Source organism: Phalangium opilio, unplaced genomic scaffold (genome assembly GCF_054372755.1).
Source record: "Phalangium opilio isolate 3A_F unplaced genomic scaffold, DU_Popi_V2 ptg000105l_1, whole genome shotgun sequence".
NCBI lineage: Eukaryota > Metazoa > Arthropoda > Arachnida > Opiliones > Phalangiidae > Phalangium > Phalangium opilio.
This window is the reverse complement of record NW_028324207.1, coordinates 10,273,176-10,295,452: the sequence shown is the minus strand read 5'-3', so window position 1 is coordinate 10,295,452 and position 22,277 is coordinate 10,273,176. Positions and strand designations below refer to the sequence as shown.

The window sequence follows — 22,277 nt, the reverse complement described above, 5'->3', positions numbered from 1 at the left end:
TCATCGGAGACCAAACGCGTTAAGCTCCGTTGATCAACGTGACGTCATGTGACTTATTAGGCTACTGAACGGTTTTTTGCAAACTTTACGTTGTGTCGTCTGCTTACTGTTCATGGAAATGTTTATGCAAGGGCCTGCTAACCGAAATAAGAGAGAATTCTGACCAGTAGCTTAGCCAATGCTTAAGCTTTAAAACCCCATAACTTTTTAAGCTTCATAGATATAATGGACCTCCGTTGAGCGTTACTGAACGCAGCCATAGTGGGTAACTTATGCTGGTGCCCAGCAAGTCAGACCACCATCTTTTCACCTCCAGTCAAGCTGGTTCCTCCAAGGTTCTACGAAACTCCCAATTGCAAACATCCACTTTCAAATACCATGATTTTTAGACGTTTATTTTCTGACTTACCCACCTATGACATTTCACAAAACCCGAAGGCTCATTGTGTGATAGTGGGAGCAAACTCATCAAGGTAGGAAATCAAACATGATCACCAAATATGCAATGCACCTATGATAATAGTTGGTAGTTAAAAAACGTCTCGAGTTCGTCCGCTTCGTTGGCTAAACTAATTTTGGAGAAGACAAAAGAAAAGTTGAACCCCCTCTTCCTTCTTTGTCCCGGTGAAGAGACTTGGAACAAAAGACTTGAAAAACTCTAATAAAAAAAGGAAAGCACCGTGGAGGACAAAAACTTTTCTCTCGAAAGGTTCACCTTTATTGACCGAGCTCAAATATAACTCCATGAATAATAATCAATTATTTCTTGAATTATGAAATTAGAGATTTATACCTACCAATTCCCAGAACAATCTTTATTAAAACTACTTGAAAATAATCAACCGATTTTAAATGAATGACCATATTAATAGACCACTCGTAAACTTTAAATTAGGGTATACAAGAACCATGACCCATAAGAAAAATGCATTTTCATTCCAACATAAGTTTATAAGCTATGTTCCATAAGTATGACACCACTAGAGATTTTCTAAGAGCTACCTAGGTTACTTCATGACAAGCTCATTTATTGCATTGCTAAAACCGACAGTTTATGATTCATATTTCACTCCAACTCGGCTTATGTCCTTGATTTGATAACCAACAACTAAACAGATTGTCTTGTTAAGATCACGTGACTAACAAACTTGACTGTAGTACCATCTATCGTTGAGCGACAAAAATAAATCTCAATTTTTTTCTGATTGGGTTAGAGTCTGACTCTTGGGGTAAAACAGGTTCTGCGCATGGCAATTGCAATCAAGCCAATCGGGTTATCCCTTTCTCGCCTCAAAACCCGAGAACGACATCCGAGTCGTTATAAAAATTCAAAAGATTCCTTGGTTGGATCTTACAACGGGATAAAATAGTTTCGTCTCCGTTGGTTTTATTTTGTTAACGCTAGGCCTAATTCATGAATTGTTGAAGGCATTTTTTGGTGCGTTGTTCAACTTGTTCCGTCTCGATCAAAATGGCGTCTGCGTTAGCATATTGTAAGTGTAACAGCTCGCGAAGTGCCAAGGCTTAACCAAATTGGTTATAATTTAATTAAACTGCGTCTCATCGATGCGCAACGTGGCGTAGTAAAAACCGGAAGTTCGAAAAAGAGTTGAAGAAAAAATGTTTCTCTGATGATAGCAGCAGCCTTAGTTCTTACATTTTGTTTTGTTGTCCTTCACCGATTTCATCCCCTATGCTAAATTAAATCGAGACTCTTAAGTTTTTGTTTTGGTTTTCCAATCTATAGGAGTTCGCTATTGGATCACGACGATCCAAGCAGTTGCGATCCGTTTTCTTCTTCTCCTTTTTGTATTATAGTAAAAAATGTACCAATATTGAATATATATTTTGTTTTTATCTCTCTGGGTGACGATGACGTTACGGAGAGGTATTAGATTGGACGTGTCTGTATGTCTGTCACAGCGTTCGAAGTTGGCAAATTGGAGCAAACCTGCAAACGTTTTCGCAGAAAGCAATTTATGGCTTCTACTCCCATTGTTAGAAGAACGCGGCAATCGGCTAGGGTAACGAGAAACGTCTAGCCTCCCAATGACAATTGGCTTTCTTATCATTTACTGTGAATCAATCGCCTTATATACCCTAAATTTGCAAAAAAAATGTTAAAGAGGCATACGCTGGAATTCAAAGGTCAACAATAGCTATGTTTAAAATTATTTTAGGAATTAAGTTTCTTAAATCGACTTAACTATAGTTAAGATAAATTACTGACGATTAAAATAATTAATACGAATGATATTTATTTATTTTATTATTTATTTAAGAAAACCTATTAATTGCGTCTCGATGTACTCGGAGAGGTTTATTTTGGTTTCCCCAACTTGTTACTCTAATTTATCTACAATGACGCAGGCTCAGAGTGTCGCCTCCTAACGGCTATTACACTCTTTAAGAAGCAGTTTTCAATTTTGAAAGACACGTTTAAGGAATTTTAAAAATGAATTCCACTGAACTTTTTATAAAAGAACATACACTTTCGATATTGAAAATATCTCAACGCTTTTGAAAAATTTAATGAATTTTTTCAGGGTATTGGGGTTAAGTTAAGGTAACAAGAAGCGATATCTAGTTTATTAGGGAGAAGGTATAAATTCGCCTACACATTTCTAATCTAGCTCTGCATCTCCTGCAGTCCAAACAAACGTAGCCTGTCCGGACCGAGTTAATCAACCCCCACTGCCTCTAAATTACAACCAGACCAGCAGCAGCATCTCATTGGTTCGAGTTGAAAACTCGTGCACGTCAGCGTGGCGACGCGAATAAGTACGAAAATTACTTGTATTTGTCCGACTGAGGAGAGTGTAGCCAGCGAAATAGCCCGGTAGCCTCTCTCCTTTTACGTCCCCCCTTGTATTTTGGAAGGGAGACTGCAGGGACTATGGCGCCCGGCGAATACTTAGGCATCTTATACCTTCTCCCTAGTAAACTAGATATCGCTTCTTGGTTAAGGTAACTTTATTCATAGCCTTGATGAAAAAAAAAACGTGAAATGAGTCAAATCTTTATCTATACAAGTCAACCCTGTAAACCTTTTTTGAGAAGTGGTTTTATTTAGGCAAATTTTTGAAAATTCGGGAACCTCAAATGTGAATTTAAAGGGTATGAAAAGCTTCGTTTGAAAAACCTCTCATTTATATAGCAAAAGATAAAATTAATTACTGTGAATTCAAAAATATCAATTTTATTTTAATTCTCCCATTTCTGGTTATTTGGCCGCAATATGCATTTGAAAATGCTTCATCTGAAATTATTTGAAATCTACTTTTTATGAAAGGCAAAAACGTTTCCCGTACTCTGACGTCACAGATATATTTTTCACGTGAGATGGTGCCACTCTCTCCGCTATCAGACCCAGAGTTTAGACTGGCGAGAAACTCGAGACGCCTATAGAGTGCTGTCAGAATCGCCGGTGTGACGTCACCCATTCTGTTTTCCCGTAAAGAAAAACCGTAACTGTCACGGCCGCCCATTGCTAAAGGCAGACTCGTGACGTTTAACCTTGGATCTGGCGTCACAACTGACAGCACTCTATAGGATTCCCGCGCTTTTTCCCCCTGACGTCATAGTGATGTCATGAAACGGGCGAACAAGCTCGACAAGACGAAATTATTGATATATTGAAACTGAGTTTCGTTATTTGGTTCAATGGATTTTAAAAATAGAAACTTTGGTTCAGTTATATTAAAAACTTGATATTTTGAAAGTAGACTCAAAAGTGTGACATAATACCACTTTCGTGGTAAAATATGATATGAAATTGTAAATTTGCATTCCCTTGGTTCTTTACTCCTAGTTAATTTACTCTTGGTATCTGGGTTAAATTCATGTCGGATGCTTTCGTAAGCACACTTGATATAATGGGCAAAACTGAGGCAAACTAATACTCGATGCAAAATTGTCATTTTCATCAAGAGCTCTCTCATTCACTCTTGTTAATCAGCTTGAATTTCAGATAAATAATTAAAACTTCCCTTTTCAATTTAGTTTTTAATTAATTTGGAATTCCCCCCCCCCCGAAGCTTATCGAATTGATGTACGTAATATCATAAGTTGATAAGATATGTTCTAGCATATTGAGAGCTTGTGAGGTAGGTCATAGATTCGAGGAGGTAAAGCGAGGGAGGCCTGGTGAGTGGGGCGCTGCTGTCAAAGGCCTAATTAGTAATGCAGATACTAAATAGGAGGACCTAGATGGAACTTGGTCCTGCATGCAAAATTAATTAACCACCGAGTGTAGTCAATAGACCAAACCAACAAAGAAACAAGTTGGATTGGTCTCGTCTATAAGGGATAGGATCACGTGACTAACAAAGTTGACTGTAGTGCCATCTGTCGTTGAGCGACGAAAATAAATATCTCTTATATTTTGCTGATTGGATTAGAGTCTGACTCTTGGGGTGAAATAGGTTCTGCGCATGGCAATTGCAATCAAGCCAATCAGGTTATCCCTTTCTCGCCTCAAAACCCGAGCACGACATTATCTGAGCCGTTAAAAATTAAAAAGATTTGTTGGTTGGGTCTATTCTCGTTTGTCGTTCTGCTAGAACTAGCTCGAGCTGTAAGAAGTCTCTCAGTAGCATTACGAAGTATAGGTAGCGTCATACTTATGGGGAACATATCTTATAAACTTATGGTAATATCTAATTACTTTTAAAAGTGATAACGCCTTCCTCAAAAGACGAAATAAGCAATTATTCATTCGCGCTCTGTTTCGAAATAACTTTAAATTGTTGTTGCTATTTATCTATCATAAGATAATGATAATTACCATTAATAAGTTAAAGGCATTTAAAGATATAGTAGCGTTAAATAGACCCAATTCAAACATGGGAGGAGGGGGGCGAAATATCGTCTGCTTCGTATGGGTTTAAGACCGAAGCTCCAAAGACGTTAGTACTTCAGAGTTATCAGTCCATCAAAGTTCTGTTGTTTGAACTTTCAGGTCATATATGACGTCTTTGTTGTTCACATACGGGATTTTTCGTTTCGAGAAAACAAGGTGGTCAAAGACCAAGCTATATTTCGCTCACCTAGTTGAAAAATTCTTTATGTCGACAAATTTTAGGTTAAGATTGGTTTGAAATAGTTGAAAATGTGCAAATTAATGGGACTGTAACATTTTAAGCAGCTAGGGGAAAATCAAAGGTATTCCGTGAACGGTATCGCATCGATAATGCAAGTTAAACTTATACTGGAGTATTATTTACTTATGATAGTACTCAATATTTTTGAAACGAAATAAATTTGCTTTACGACGCCATTGACAATATTTTTGTCTTTCTTAAAATTCTGATGATTTCGATACAGTTTTAGCACATTGGGAAGACTTCGCTGTAGTTTTGAATTTTTTTTTTTGAAGGAGGATACCGTGCTTTTTCAATGGATCTTTAAAGCAAATGTTGGCTACCGTGGCGCCCCTACAAGCTGACCAATCGTCTACACAGCAATTTAACCGTTGTCAAAGGCAGGAACCAATCAAACGTTGTCGAAGAGAACTTAGCTAAAACTGGCCTTTTTCAGAGATATAGGGAGCCAACAACTCCACCCGTCGACTGTGGGAGCATCTAGTGGCAACAGTTCAAACTAAATAACAGCCGAGACGTTTTGTAAGCCTAGGGAACCAATCAAACGTTGTCGAAGAGGACTTAGCTAAAACTGGCCCTTTTCTGAGCTATAAAGACCCAATCAACTCTACCCGTCGACTATGGGAGCATCTAGTGGCAAAATTTCAAACTAAATATCAGCCGAGACGTTTTGTAAGCCTAAAGAACCAATCAAACGTTGTCGAAGAGGACTAAGCTAAAACTGGCCCTTTTCTGAGCTATAAGTACCCAATCCATCCCAAGGCCTAGCTGGTACCGAAGATTTCAATAAGCCCCACCCCTAAGGGACCCGCACATCGACATCATTACAACCATGATTCCGAAGATTCCACACTTCTAATTTCTTTGGTCACACTGCACTATTTTTAAGGATTCACCGATGATTACAGGAAGATGCTAAGGTTGTACGCTGGTTAAGGGATCGTTATTCTATGGTCAGGCCGAGTGTTGATGAGAAAACCACTTCAGCTTCATTAAGGACGGACTCCATTAAGCATTTAAGCCTAATTTGAAAACGGGGGAGAAAAAAAAACCCCAATTTCTTTTCGTTTCGACTTCCCATCTCATTAACAACTTCCTATTGCTTAATGCCACCTCGATAAGTATTAACATAAGATAAATATTTACACCCTAGTAAGTTAACAGCATGCATTGACCAAACTGCATCGAGCTTTGATATCAATAACATTTGATGAAATGAAGGGTCTGTAAAGAAGTCGGCAGACAATTTTTTTTAAATTGCTAGTAGAATTAAGTTTGATATTTTATTAAGAATGATTAGAGGTGCAATTCTTTTGTCATGTTAAAAGTAGAGTTAGCTTATTCCAACTAATATTTTCTGTGATAGATGGCACCCAAAAATGAAAAGGTGCTGCTCCTAGCTTGGTAAGCAAAGCGAAAGACTTTACTTCTTTCCGGGAAAGTAGTGTTAAGGAATTTTCCTATTTTTCTGTTATTCAGCGCTGTCTTATCCGGCAGGTTGTGCAAATTGGGCCAATCACAGTGGCGGCTTTGTTATATTGGTACGGTTGACAGTTCTAGCAAACTCAGCGGGGGTCTGGGACTCTCGGGAATGTGTGGGACTGGGGACTTGGGAAAGGCCGGGGCGGGGCGGTTCACAACCAATCACAAGAGAGATGAACCGAGTGTGAGTAACCGCTTTACAACCGTGAAATAATTCTCTGACGCGTTTTACGTAAGCTGCTGACGTCAAATGGGGGCGGGGTGACTTTTCAAAAGAAAAACAACTCCAAAGGTCCGTCGACTGTTTTACAGTCCCTTTAAGTTTCATTAGAATACGTTTCTTTGGTTTTATTTATATATTTCAGAAAATGGTTTTCCTTCTTAGTTTTTCTGTTCTAAATTCATAGTCACCATTTACTAATTTCCAAATTTGAGTAAAGCATGCGGTTAATAAATATCAGTAACAATGGGGCTAATTAAGGCTAATATTAAAAGTGATTTTTTTGATTTAGTTCTCCTCAACATTGGGACGTTGGTGAACCCCTGTCCCCCTAAGCCTGCTATAAAAAAGATCCTATTCTAGAACCCCAACCCGCTCTGTAACATTGTAGCTTTGTGATTACTTTAATTTTAAAGTTGTAAAAATGTTAGTTTCTAAAATATCAACATCATGGAGATATTTCATTTCAGTGTCTTCATGACAGGAAATTCACACGCCTGATTTTAGTCAAAGGTATATAGAAATAAAAGCAAAAAGTACACTTCCTTCAAACTTGCTGGAGTCGTGAAATATGAGAAGCTCTAACTCCTTTACCAACAGAATAGTGTCGACCCCTCTGCTGCCTATGATTACCTTCCCGGCCGTGGAGGGCACAGGGAGCAAGCCGTTCCGTGAATAGGCCCATAAAGTAGTTCTCAGATGCTAGCTCTAGTACCAAAAGTGAACCTTTGAATCGCCAGCATCAAGTACTAGGCCTACTCTCTATAAAGCTATTTCCGTCATGAAGCTCTTCCCTGATTGGTTAGTTCCTGTAGACGGTTAATTTGGAGGAGGGTAGTTTACATGCCGTCTACAGTTAACCAAAGGCAGCTTGGGAGTTTTTAATGAAGTGTACTTTTTGGTCTTTATTCTATATACTTTTGGTGTAGCTAATTAATTATAAACGATGTGTTTAAAATGAAAGATGCATTTAAATATCTTCTGTTTCAAATAAGTCAGTCAGACTTATAGGGAGTATTTATTATTAACTTATGTCGTAATCAAAAGCAGATAAAAAATAGTATCCTATCCTTGAAATAGGGAAAAGAAATGGTAATTCGAAGCCGAGCTTCCTCGGAGTATATTAAGTGTCGTTTATTGCACAATAGGAGAAGGGTCCCTTTTCCAAGGACAATGACGAATTCTTGGAAACAGGGCATCTTTTCCAGGGACTCGGCTATTTATATATAAATAGCTTCTTTCAGAACCCGAGGAGGTGTTCTATTATAACACATTTTTATCTCTCAAGCTTTTCAATAAACTCACATTTTGTGATCCCGTTAATATTATCCCTGGGAAAGGTTAAGTGGCTAAGTATATTGTTTTCACCCTAGATCCGTGTTCCCAAAGTCCTAAATTGGGTTCATGGACTAAATTGGCATTATCTATAACTGAAAAACGTCTATTATTGGCCTACAAATAATTATTGGTTGACTGAATGTTGCTATGAGTGTCGTTTATAGACCTAGCTTGTTTAAAATATAGGCAATAAAACAATCATGTTTTCACCAACCATTTTGGTCCTGTAAGTCAAGAAGTGATATCTAGTTTATTAGGGAGCAGGTATAAGTTGCTTAAGTATTGGCAAAATACAAGGGGCGGGGGCGTAAAAGGAGGTCGGACTATTTTGCTACACTCTCCTCAGTCGGACAAATACAAAGTAATTTTCGTACTCATTGGCGTCGCCACGCTGACGTGCACGAGTTTTCAAGAACCAATGAGATGCTGGTCTGGTTGTAATTTAGAGGCGGGGGATTAACTCCGTCCGGACAGGCTACGTTTCTTTGGACTGGAGATAAAGAGCTGGAAATGTGGAGGCGAATTTATACCTTCTCCCTAATAAACTAGATAACGATGATAATGGAGTAGAAGCCAATATTTCTTTCTTTCTGTGAACTGCGAACACGTTTGCTCCGATTTGCAAACTGCGAACGCGGTAACAAACATACGTACAGATACCTCCAGTGCAACACCTCTCCGTGATGAAGACCTCACTAGGGGAGAGGGTTAAAATCCAATTTGAACTGTTTAAATATTTGCAGTTTCGACCAAAGTCTGAGACGGTTTACAATTTCCAAGTTTAGATTGCAAATAAAAGATAGTTTTGACCCCAAAAATAAAATCTATTCTAGAGAACTTCAATTGCGATGGGGCTTGGTCATGATATTGTTCGAGTTCACTAACAGCCGTTCTTGGACCAAAGAGAATATACCAAGAGGAGCAGAAAGTCTAGCCTTTCACAATCACAAGGCTTTTGAAAATCCCGGCCACGTTTTTGGAGTAACAACTAGATCCGGTTTTTGTTGATTGGCTAAGCAGCGACGCCTTTTATTGGTTAAATTATGTCGACTGCTTATTTTTGGTGGTGGCAAACAGGGTGAGAAATAAGGCGGTGGAACTGGGCAAATGACCAGTTTAAAAATTGCCTTGACCAGTTTATTTATTAAATACCTGGGGGTCTAGTGGTCACCGTGACCAGTTTTTAAATTCCCCATCTTTAGTAAAAAATAAATTCCCAGGGCACTGTGCCCAGAAGTAGTTTTGATGTATGTAGACATAGTTTACAGGCATGGAGCCTTTCCTACCATTATCAGCTGCTCTGAAAGTATGTAGAAATATTGACCAGTTTTTTAATAAAAACCCTTGGGCTCTACTGGTCAAATGACCAGTTTAAAAATTTTACTTATATCTCACCATGGTGGCAAAGGGTTGATCTCTGGGTTAACCGTTGACGTACAAAAGGTAATTTTTAAGCAGACGACACGGTCACGTGAACAACCAACCGGAACTAGTTTCTCCGAATTCAGAGCCCGTATACCTATTTACAAAGTTTCTGCTCCTCTTGCTATATTCTCTTTGCTTGGACTAAGTGTTTTTGCGTGGAAAGGCCCATTGTGTGGGTACACATTTTACAAAAGAAATCTCCATGAAGTTTCAAAGTGAATAAAAAAAAAAGATCTTAGCCGATCGGACTATAAATCACTCGACGCTTCACAAACACTACTATGCCTACATTCAAATCGTGAATCGATTCATTTCTTACTGTAGGAATTTGAAGACCCAGTATGATATTCATAACCTAACAGATGCACGGGAGGAAAACAAGTTGATAAATACATACAACATAAGTTCCCAAGATATGTTCCATAAGTTTGCCACTGGTTACAAACTGGAGCTTGTCATGAAGTGATTGAAGTAGATCATAAATTCTCGTAATGCAGACTAAATAGGACTAGATGGAAGTCCTGCATGCAAAACTAACCACCGAGTGTAGGACTTCAATTCTCGCTTAGGTCGTTCTCCCTCGAACTAGCTCGAGCTGTAAGTCTCTAGCATTGCGAAGCATAGATAGTGTCATACTTATGGAAAACATCTTATTAACTAATGATACAGCAATAGTTACTATACGCACTCAAGGAAATTTGGTTTGTTTCCGGGAATAACACAATGTTTTTAAAACCCAACCTGGTATTTTCCAAATGTCATACTTATTGCGCTGCACCTAGCTGTTCACGCAATTGCGCTCAATTTTATTGCTTTTTTGAAAAAATCAAAAAAAATAACAACCCTGATATACAATATCAGAAGTAGGATAAGGGACTAGAAGTAAGGAGCTCTAGCATTGGTACTAACAGATCCTGGCACTAGTGAACAAATTTGATGATTTTATGCCACCGCTTCCATCGCGAGTGTCTACACTAGAGAGAGAAAAAAATTGGTCGAGTTCCAAAAATATTTCCTACCCCTAAGTTCCCCTGAAGCTAAAGCCGGTGGTGTACACGGACCAAGGAATATGGACATAGGGAAGTTTCGTGTAAAGGTGGGTTTCCATACGCGCTTGAAAGTCAAAAAGATTGAGCTCAAGCTTGAAAATTTCAAGTTTACGCTTAAGCTCCAGGTCGGTACCATTTCCATACTCGCTTTTAAAGTAGCTTGCGATTGAAAAGTAGCCCGCTTGCGCTTGAAAATAGCGTCAAGCTTGTATCTGTCGTGAGTAGATATTTGCTTGAGCTTAGGCAGTTCAAGCTTGACGTCATAGACGTTTCGGCCAATGAGAATCAAATTCCATATGGCCAAGGCCCAAGTTTTTATAAGTTCGGACTCGGATTGAGAAATGAAGATGCCTACACAACGCGAATTGAAAGAATTAATTAAAAAGCAAGCAGGGAAATAAAGAAACGGTGGTGATGAAAGAAATATTTATTTATCTTGTTTTAAATAAGCCAGCAATTTGGGATATACGAAGAAAATAGATACCGTGGAATATCACTGCAAATTTATTGCAACTGAAATGAAATTATCAAGTAGGTTCAATATAGGTTTTATCTCGGTATTTTGCTATTCAAATAGCCTTTGAAAGTTTGAGGACACGTGTAAATCTATGTGTTTATTTTTGTTTGGCTTGAACTTTGAAATTCATTGATAATACAACTGAATTAGCAACAAATTCCGTTTAATAAGCAAACGTCGTTTCCGCTGATTGATATTCACCATTTTGATTTCAGAATTTTTTGAACTGCAACGCGAGCTAAGCACCTATTTTTATATTCTTTGGAAACAGGTAACGCTTGTGCTCATACTTATGCTACGCCGCAAGATGGCAATAGTTATTGGAACGCTTGAGACGCACGGATTTTGAAACGCTCAAGCTCAATCTTTTTGACTTTCAAGCGCGTATGGAAACCCACCTTAACGCTATAACTCCGGTCGCCCAAAAATCCCGTTTTCGGCGTGGATGTGCATGTGCGCATGCGCCGCACTTTTCTCGCGCATCGTGCTGAGGATAGGCGGCACTACCGGTTTCCTGCGCAGTTCAAACTAACGCCGAATATAAGTCACGTGACCTGGTACATTTCGTGAAGAGAGATTCCTATACTGACCAAATTCCCTATCTCCATGTTCCTTGCACGGACGAAGCGGGTGCTGCTAGAATCTAGTTCGGCCCCCGTCTACCGCCACCCGAGAGCGGAGATCACGTTTTGGAGAGGGAAAATTGAGAAACCGCTACCAGAGGGCCAACCGTTGGTGTGTTATCAAGAATATTCACTTTCGCCAAGTGAAGAATTTGGTTACCTCGATACTTCTAGTCCCTTATCTTACTTCTGCAAATACTAAGGCTATTTCTTCACGGACAACTCGGGACAAACTAATAGCCTCAATCTATATTGTTTATAAATATACTATGTCTAAAAACTAAACTGGAAGTGGAATTTCTTTCAAGGATTCTTACTTATTTATTAATAAGGTTTTTTCTGTCTCGAAAATAAAATCTTGTTTTCAATTCTTTATCATTTGGCAGCGTACTAAATCGTATTGGACTTTGTAAGACTTGATTGAGAAGGTATTGGAAGAAGATTGGTTTTCCAAAGTTATTACTAGAAATATATTTTGTCTTGGACCTATCTCAGAAGACCCTGGATTATTTTCTTTCTAGACTTGGTTTATAAAACCCCAAGTTCACTCTTAAGCCGCGTTTACACAAGACACTTTGAAATCGTTTTAAAATGTACAAAAAGGAATTTACGCTGTTAAAAGCAGAGATCTTTCACGATAAAATGCAAATATTATTTTTCAAAAATATTAGGTCTTTCTAAAACGGTTCCATGTCTCGTGTAAATGCGGCTAAGTGAGAAACTATGATAAGGTTAAACTACGGTTTTATTAGCAAAAGTTTATAGACATAAAAACGAAAAGTATACTTTATTTAAGCTTCCTCGCGCCATGTATTACGAGTAACCCCCTTTGCTATCAGAATAGTGTCTACCCCCGTCTGCGTATGAATACCTTCACTACCGTAGGACAGGGAACACGCGTGAATAGGCTTCTTAAGTAGCTCTAGCACCAATAATTACGTTTGGATCGCCACAATGGAGTACTCTTTTCTGATTGGTGGGTTCGTGCATGAGCTGAGATGAGGGTTGATTGCTTTGCTTCTCATTTTACACGGCATCTACAGACAAACGTTTTATTTTTATCTATAAACTAGTGATGACTGTATAAAAAAACAGTGAAATGATGCGTGAAAGATCATGACCTTTGACCTGCAAATCGAATTTCATGACGTTATAATTTAAACGAATCGCTATTGATCTCGGAGCTGGCGAAATTAAATGCGCTAGAGACTTGCTACGACAGTGTCATACCTCTTGTTACTATGTTGCTTATGACAAATCAATCGTTGCTTCAGGCTCGAATTCCAATCAATCAATTCTGATTCATTTGCGGAATTTGTTACCTTAGGGTGAGCAAGAAGTGATATCTATAGTTTATTAGGGAGAAGGTATAAATTCGCCTCCACATTTCCAGCTCTTTATCTTCAGTTCAAACGTAGGTCCGGACGGAGTTAATCCCCGCCTCTAGATTACAACCAGTATTTCATTGGTTCTTGAAAACTCCTCACGTCACCACGACGCCAATGACGAAAATTACTTGTATTTTCCGACTGAGGAGAGTGTAGCGAAATAGCCCGGGTCCTCCTTTTATGTACCCCCTTGTATTTTGAAAGGGGGACTGGGATAATACTTAGGCATCTTATACCTTCTTCCTAATAATCTAGATATCGCTTCTTGGCGTGAGTTAACCTTTGATCTTCGCTTCCATCCGTACATCAATCGTTAGAAAAGTGTAACCCAACTTGCAATCAAGCAACTCCCAAATTAATTGAATAAACTTTACCATGATTATCTGTTGATGAATGAAGCTATAATGGAATTCAATACTGGAAGGTGTAGAAGATTTAGTTCTAGACCTTGCAGCTTGGATCCTACAGGCCCTACTATGTGGGGTGTTCCAAAAAGTATGATACAACGGGTTCGATGAAAATCAATAGACCATTCCCATAATGCCATAGGAAAATCATACGGCACATGGGAGTGTTATATATTCTTGACTATACATATCTATTCTTGTTCATATATATATCTGTAATAATACTCTACTCTAGATGTCGCTAGAGAGTGAAAAACAAAAACTAAAACTTAATAAAGACAGTCTCAAGATGGAGTCTGAATTGGCTTGACGTGTTATGATTGTCTTTGATTTTAACCCTGACTTTTGATGATCTAATAAAGACATAACATGGTTTCCTAACCCACGCCTTCATACATCAGGCCATATTAAGATATTTCCCTCGTGCCAAGAACCACCACAAGCGAAAGTGTGAGTCGATTAGCTCCATCTGGTGAGACGCTGTCAGACAGACTAAATAGGACCTAGATGGAAGTCCTGCATGCAAAATTAACTACAGAGTGTAGGACTTCAATTCTCGCTTCCGTCGTTCTCCTTCGAACTAGCTCAAGCTGCAAGTCTCTCAGTAGTATTACGAAGTGTTGTAAGCGTCATACTTATGGGGAACATATCTTATAAACTTATGATAGGGCTAAAATACTGTAAAGTCTACGATACCAACTGAAAACTTGACGAAATTCAACAAATATGCGGGGCTTACAAGTCACAATGTGACTTAGCCCCGTGGTATACTGTATCTGTAATGCAAATAAAATAAACATTTTGAATTGAATTGAATTGAGACTAACTTGTGTATCTAAATCAAGCTAATACCATTATAATCTCAAATGCTTAAGTGTCTTATATCATTCTACGATTAAGTTTATCAGCGAAACTGTATCTTAACAATACTAAAGTTCAAAAGCCGTCTAGACTCTACGGTGACCAACACGGCTCCCTTATTTCTTGTTAGTTTTAAAATTACGCAAATTTACAAGGTTAAACGATGTTTCGGAATTTATTCGCGAGGGCGTTTGGTAAATCCATAAGAAACGTAACAACTTGAAGTTTGACTCGCAATCAAAGAAATACGTTCAACAAGGTGTACTGTTTCCAAATGCAACCTTAGTTCAGAGACCCGGAGAGATAAGACTGCTTGATTAGTGAACTCCTTATAGTATTCATTCGGTTATGATTGGTTAGGCATAGGTTACCTGAACCCCCTATAGCATTCATTCGGTTATGATTGGTTAGGCTTAGGTTAGGTTAAGTTTGGGTTTAGGTTAGGTGAGGCTAAATGGGGGAGAGGCTCATGTTGCCGTATTCTACCCATCACCCAACTTGTTAAATAATTTTGTTGCCAATGAAAGCTAGTTGCAAATGTAGAAGCAATTAACCCCCTGAGGAGGGTTTAGAGTTGGAGGACCAATAGGAGGCATAAACACCCTCCAAGTCGAGTAATTAATAAACTCATAGTGGTTAGAGTTTGAATCCCATCTTTTTTTGAAATGGGATAAAAACTCTATTTCAAGGAACCGTTTGGAAGGGAAGCACCCAGTATCAAATAATTAAAACAGGATGTCCTATGCAGTAATTAAACCACCTTGTTTACGTATTCAGCTATCCCTATTTCAATAAATACGTTCGTATCTCGGTGGAGGGGGAAAAAATAAATAAAATTACAAACAAATAAATTATTTTCATTATAGCACAGAGTTCGTTCTGAAAAGTACTATACTATTTAAAAATAACACACTAGGTCAAACCAAAAGTATATAGATATAAAAACAAAAAGAACACTTCGTTGAGACTTGCTGGAGCCGTGTAGTATATGAGAAGCCCTCAAGAATAGTGAAACCCCCTTCCTCGTATCGTTATCTTCCCGACCGTGGAGGGCACAGGGAACAAGTGGTGAATAGGCTCATAAAGTAGTTCTCAGATGATAGCTCTAGTACCAAAAATTAACGTTTGGATCGTCAGCATCATGTATTTACTACTTTCTATAACCATATGACGTCAAGAAGCTTTCCCCTGATTGGTTAGTTTTGTAGGCGGTTGAGCGGAGGTAAGTTTGCTACTCAGCTTACGTGTCGTCTACAGCTAGCCAAAGGCAGGGAATTGTTAATGAAGTGTACTTTTTGTTTTTATATCTATTTATTTTTGGTCAAACTAATAGCTAAACTATGTGGCTGGATACTTATAGTTACTGTGTCACTCATGTTAAACGTAAACTATGTGGCTGGATACTTATAGTTACTGTGTCACTCATGTTAAACGTAAAGTTTCAAAGAGACTCGTGGGAGTAAAATCGTTACCCTGGTGATTTGTTTCTCTCTAAACTTAGATGCGCGGCGGAGAAAACATTTTTACAGGCGTTCTTAGGATATCATTACCCAAATGTCAGCGTACATTTGCGTCTCTGTCAGTGTTTTTCAACGGAGAAGGGAGTTTTTTGTAAGACCTAGGAGCGTCTTTCGTCCCTCAATTTAAATATTTCTTTACAATTTTAAAATGCGTTTCCGAAACATCGAAGCCGTCGGGAGAGGAATTTGTTAAGAAACTAAATTCGTTGGTCGTTGCGTCACCGATTTCACGCGCGTTGTTAAAATTTAAAACCAAGTAGTAATGATGAAGAGTGGCATAGCAATGAGGGTACTTAATAGTCGAGAGATCATAAAATTGTGCTACATATAAGCAGAAGTAAGATAAAGGACTAGAAGTAAAGAGCTCTAGCATTCTAAGGCTTCAACCGTTAATATTCAAAATATACTGTTTGATATATGTACGTCCTAACAGGGCTAGACTGAATTTTAAAAGTAGGAATGGAGAACGGAACGGTTAGTATTTACTTCAGTCCGACTCATAGCACCCAGTATAGAGCCCCTCCCTCCAACACGTCACGAAAAGTTTAAATTATCTTATTGGCTCACTTAAACTACGTTTTGATGACGTTGCTGACGGGGACGGCGAAAAATACGCAATTCCATTTTACCTCTGTCGCTATGACCCGCCTCATTTTTCATCCGTGGAAGGGGGTCGGGGACTTTGACCCGAGCCCAGATTACTCTGTTCTTCATTCCTACTTCTAAAATTAAGTCTATCCCTGGTCCTACAGACAGACTTTATGGTTAATATTCTTTTATTGAACGTACCCTCCAAATTATCTATGTTTAAAAATGGCGTTCGTAAAAACATTCACTTTTAAAAGTCTTACCTTTCAACGCAAACGCTGAGCAAGGTCATGACCGAGGCGTACAGCGCGAAAACTTGACAGAACCGAACAATCTTACAAGTGGTCAGTCCAATTTTCCATCCGGAGTTTTGAATAAACTGGACAATGTCCGGAACACACGCCACCATGATAATGAAATCACTGACAGCCAAGTTCGTGATGAATATATTGGTGACGGATCGACGCATGCGCCTGTCACTAACGATGACGTAGATGACCAGTAAGTTACCGGTCATCCCCACTGCTCCTATGACGAAAAATAGCCCGGATAACGTCACGATTGTCGCGAAACTGGCCGCTTCGTGAACCATTACTCTGTTGTTGTTCGCGTCGTAATCGCTGTTGCTAGAGTTATTCAAAGTTCCGTTTAGAGAGAGCGTTCCGTTCAAGTAATCGTAATCCATTTTCCGGTTAAGTCCGTTAAAAATTTATCGACATTGGAAAGGGTTAAAATTATTATTAATTCAATTGCCGCGTTTAGCTTTGGCTGCGAATCACGTGGTTTGAAATACTAAGTACAGCCGAGCAAGTCTGGAGAACCTAGAATAGAATATTTTAATGTTCAAGGATTTTAAAAGTAAAACAATGAACTCTCGATAGGCCGGGAATTTTATTTGAAGAGAAAAACCATGAACTCACGGAGTACTCAGTGATTTTTTATGTACCCGTGAACTCACTGAGTACTCGTTGAATTTGAAATAAAAAATCCATGAATTCATGGAATATTAGAGAAATTGAAAATCAAACTTTTCGAACGTTTGGGAAATTTGCAAATTAAACCAAGAACATCGTAACATGAACTCATGGAATAATCTTTAAATCTAAATATAGAACCATGAACTCATGGAATACTCTTTGAATTTGACTATAAAGCCACGAACTCATGGAATACTCTTTGAATTTGAATATTGAGCCATGAATTCATGAAATATTCTCTAAATTTGAATATAGAGCCACGAACACACGGAATATTCTCTAAATTTGAATATAGAGCCACAAACACACGGAATATTCTCTAAATTTGAATATAGAGCCACGAACACATGGAATATTCTCTAAATTTGAATATAGAGCCACGAACACATGGAATATTCTCTAAATTTGAATATAGAGCCACGAACACATGGAATATTCTCTAAATTTGAATATAGAGCCACGAACACATGGAATATTCTCTAAATTTGAACATAGAGCCACGAACACATGGAATATTCTCTAAATTTGAATATAGAGCCATGAACTCATGGAATACTCTTTGAATTTGACTATAAAGCCCAAACTCATGGAATACTCTTTGAATTTGACTATAAAGCCCAAACTCATGGAATACTCTTTGAATTTGACTATAAAGCCCAAACTCATGGAATACTTTTTGAATTTGACTATAAAGCCCGAACTCATGGAATACTCTTTTGAATATAGAGCCGTGAATTCATGAAATATTCTTTAAATTGGAATATAAAGCCACGAACTCATTTAACACTCTTTATATTGAACATAAAGCCACGAACTCATGGAAAACTCTTTATATTGAACATAAAGCCACGAACTCATGGAAAACTCTTAGAGACTATATATGAAGACATGAACTCGTGGAATACTCTTTAAATTTGAATATAAAGCCATGAACACATATAAAACTCCTAGAGATTAAATATAAAGACAAGAACTCATGGAATACTGTTTAAATTTGAGTATAAAAGTATAGTTATTAACTCAAAGAATACTTGGGAACCATGAATTCATGGAACACTCGAAAAATGTTTCTCATAAAAGTTAATTAAAAGTTAAGATAGATTTGACAATGAAACCGTAAGGACCAACGTTTTGAAACCATTATAAAAGGCGAGGAGAAGTTAGCAACATTCAAGACACATAAAAATGTATTTAGTAAATAAAACTTTAAACTAACCTTGTTAAAGACACTTAATATCCGGCAATTTAACTTGTAGTTGACCCTATATTGACCTTTAGCACGCGAGTAACTCTACGTCGACGTGAGGAGGGGGGGAACGCTGTCCAAATTGTAAGAGACACAAAAATTAATTTAGCTATGACACGCTGAGCTGAGAGGAGTTTTTACTAGGCTACTGGACTGGTCAGTGCATTTCCCGCCAATATACTCTTTACTCGTTTGGAGCTCGCTTTTCTGTCACTCGGGGGGGGGGGTTTGAGCCTTTTGGGTAAATCCCCCCCTCGTCCGACGATATTCTCACCCTTTAACTTTCCTCCTGTAATCCCAGCATCATTCTACTAAATTTTCGGATCGGAATCCTTTCATGGCATGGACTCTCGATTCAACGCAACCAGATCCGATATCGAGTGTTAATTTGCGTTTGAGTTAAGGAATTTTGATGTTATACGGTTTTTCAGTTGCAATTTTACAATGTGGCTACCGATTTGAACTAAAGTTTACACAGCTCTTTACTCAATGCAACCAGAAGGGGATAATGGAAGAAGGATGAAACTCTGCATCCTCTTAATACTTTAGTTAAGTTACAAGATTATTTCCAGTTTTTCAATTGGTATTTTACAAAATGGCTGCCGATTTCAACTAAAGTTTATACAGCTCTCTACTTAATGCAACCAGAAGGAGATAATAGGAGATGGATGACACTCTATATTCTCTTTATACTTTAGTTTTGTAACATTATTCTTCCCAGGCTCACCTCCTTTTAGTTTGCTCTCCCACTCATCAAACTTCAGATGGGAATCGCACCGTGCTAGGGTGAATTCTACAACTGTTTGGCACCAAATGCTCAGCTATCAACCCAGAACCCTCTTCTTGACGTGGGCCAAAAATGCACAAGCGCATGCGCCTTGGCAAATAGTTAAGCGCTAAGAGACTAATGATGAGGGGGAACTATTTATCGCGTATGATGTGATTCGGTTTAGTAACCTTGTGCACTCGAAATGTAAAATGATGTTGGGAAGAATCTTGTTACAATTACCCCGCCCGCTTTGTGGTATGTACACTTCTCTCGAGTAGAAGTATTGTATACTTCTGATACGACTCAAGGAATTCTGGTGGAAGTATTCAAGGTACCCTTTTTCAATATGGCAGCCGTTTTCGACCAAAATCTATACGGTTTCATGAAATATTTGAAAATATTTATATCGAATCATTTGTAGTTTACCTGAGTTATTGAATTAGAAAGTTTTGATAGCTATTCCAGCCTCCATTTCACAAAATGGCCGCGAGTTTTAAGTAAAAACGATACAGCTCTTTACAAGATGTTGTGAATTACATCATAAAATGTTGGGCAGTTATAGCATCATTAACTTTAGATCGCTATTCTGGTCACTGTTTCAAATATTGCAGCTGTTTCAACGTAAACACAGGTGTCCTGTATAATTTTATGAACCTTGAACTTCATGCTAAGATTTCACTTGAATCTGTTGAAAATTGTGGAAGTTGTCGCGTCACGAAGTTTTGAATTATGCTTTCCACGTGAACAAGAGACAATAAACTTCAGGATTATCCGCGAGTTTTTTAGCTCGAGTGCACGGACCTCTAGGCCTTAGTTTCAAATACGTGTGAATTTGCCTACAGCCTACTACACGTATTTGAAACTAAGGCCTAGAGGTCCGTGCACTCGAGCTAACTACTTTTGTGCTTGCCGTTTCTAAGATGGCCACTCTTTTATGCCAATTTCCACTCAGCTACCGGATATCGTGAAATTTTGAGGCAGTGTCCTGTAAGTTCACATGATACTGTTGTTCCGATTCCAGTCCCGGTGTTAATAGGGAGTCGTTTCCACTGATCTCCGTAAGGTTGGTTTGGCGCGGCACGCTTTAACCCAGTGTGGAAGGAAACGTAGGATATCCTTTCAGGAAGCAAAAGCATCATTCATCGATTCTCAGCTTCAACCTTTTAGGGCTTTTCCTACAATATTACAGGAGTTTTCACTCTGTTTATGTTTGTCCATGTTTCTCTCGCTAGAATCACAATTTTTCTTCAGAGCCAAAGTTGCGAGCTATCAACGGTCACTGTTAAGAACCTGAAGAAGAGTTCAGGTATTTCGCGATATTAGAGGCTAGGTTAACTAAAACCAATTAGTATTTCCTTATATTTCCTTATAAGTATTTCTGATAAATTAATTTTGATTTTGAGTCAAAAATGTTCTATGATATTATGCCGTCTGGCCCCTGTTTCGAAGTTAAGATTGGAAAGAGTATTTTACAGCTGACCCCTCACTATTAATAAAGAAATTGAAAGAGAATGCAAATTCAATCAAAGGTGAAATCATTAAAACACTCAAATCATAATTCGAAAACAGTTACCCGAACAGGGGCAAAATGCCATAGAATAATTTCCATTCAAAATCCTCAAAGAACACTCCACCCCCTTAATTTCTGGCAGACGTATCCCGTCTATTTGAGGAAGTGTTTTGTATGTTTGTTCTTCATGTAGTAACCATTCGTTATACAATTAGACCATCATTGGTGTCTGTAACGCTACAGAAAGGTTTTAGAATTGGTTTGCTTAATTGAGTTACTCAAAGTTGGGTCCGACGATACAACATTTTTTCTCTCATTTAAGGCTCTTTCAGACGATCCAACTTTTTGACTAAGCTCGATGGGTCAAAAAGTTGTGTCAACTTGCCCAACTTTTGAAGGGAAAAGTGTAGTAAATCCTTCCTATTCACACGACTAAACTTTTACCGCCAAAATGAAGGAACTTTTTAAACGCCACCTACCTTGGCACTTACGAAATAACCCGCGAAAAAGGCTTTTTTTGTAATTCATTTTGATTGGCTGGAGAAATGAACTTAAAAAGTTGAGTCAGCAAAAATTGCATCACTGATCCAATTTTTCCTAGCCAACTTTTTGGTGACTCAACTCATCCAGCGTCTATTCACACGATCCAACTAGTTGATTCAACTCGAGTTGACCCATCAAGCTGAGTCAAAAAGTTGGATCGTCTGAAAGAGCCTTATTAGATGTGCTAACTAGAGTTGAATAAACAAGTTCGGTCGTGTTGTGAACAAAAGTTGGACTAGTTGTATCATGCACCAAATTAAAACCTGATCACTGACCAACTTTTGTTAACTCAACTTATTGACCCATCTAGTTGAGTCAAAAGTTGTATCGTCCGAAAAGGCGTTAAGATTGTCTAGAATGTCTGTTTCTATAAAGAGAATATTTAAATTCAAAGTTAAACAAAGCTTTGATTCTTAAAAAACTAAATCATGCAGTTTCTACGAAGACGGAAAAGACTACCCAGTTTCACGTCCCTTAACAAAACGGGGTCACGCCGGGTTATCTTAGCTAGTATCAATGTGAGAAAGGTAGAGATATGCAACGCCAAGTTAAAAGCACTTTACATATATGAACCTGAACCATAGTTTTATTTGCAGTCTGACTTTAAATTATATTAAGTAATATTCTTAAACACTAACGAAATATTTAAGTACAATATATCTTGGACAAAACCGAACAGAAATTAAACCTTTACCTTTGATCACGAGATACC

General features: G+C 38.3%; 1 protein-coding gene across 1 annotated transcript in view; it reads right to left on the bottom strand.

Annotated features, from left to right (window-relative positions):
- Positions 1–18,940, bottom strand: part of LOC149629916 (neuropeptide receptor 15-like) — a 37,532-nt gene extending 18,592 nt beyond the window's left edge. Inside the window, exons 1-2 of the mRNA XM_089851767.1 lie at positions 18,714–18,940; positions 16,784–17,341 (exon numbers count right to left, since the gene is read on the bottom strand). Coding sequence (XP_089707893.1) covers positions 16,784–17,205 — 422 coding nt within the window. The 5' untranslated portion in view covers positions 17,206–17,341; positions 18,714–18,940. The remainder of the gene's footprint in view (positions 1–16,783; positions 17,342–18,713) is intronic.
- Between the last annotated feature and the right edge of the window lie 3,337 nt (positions 18,941–22,277).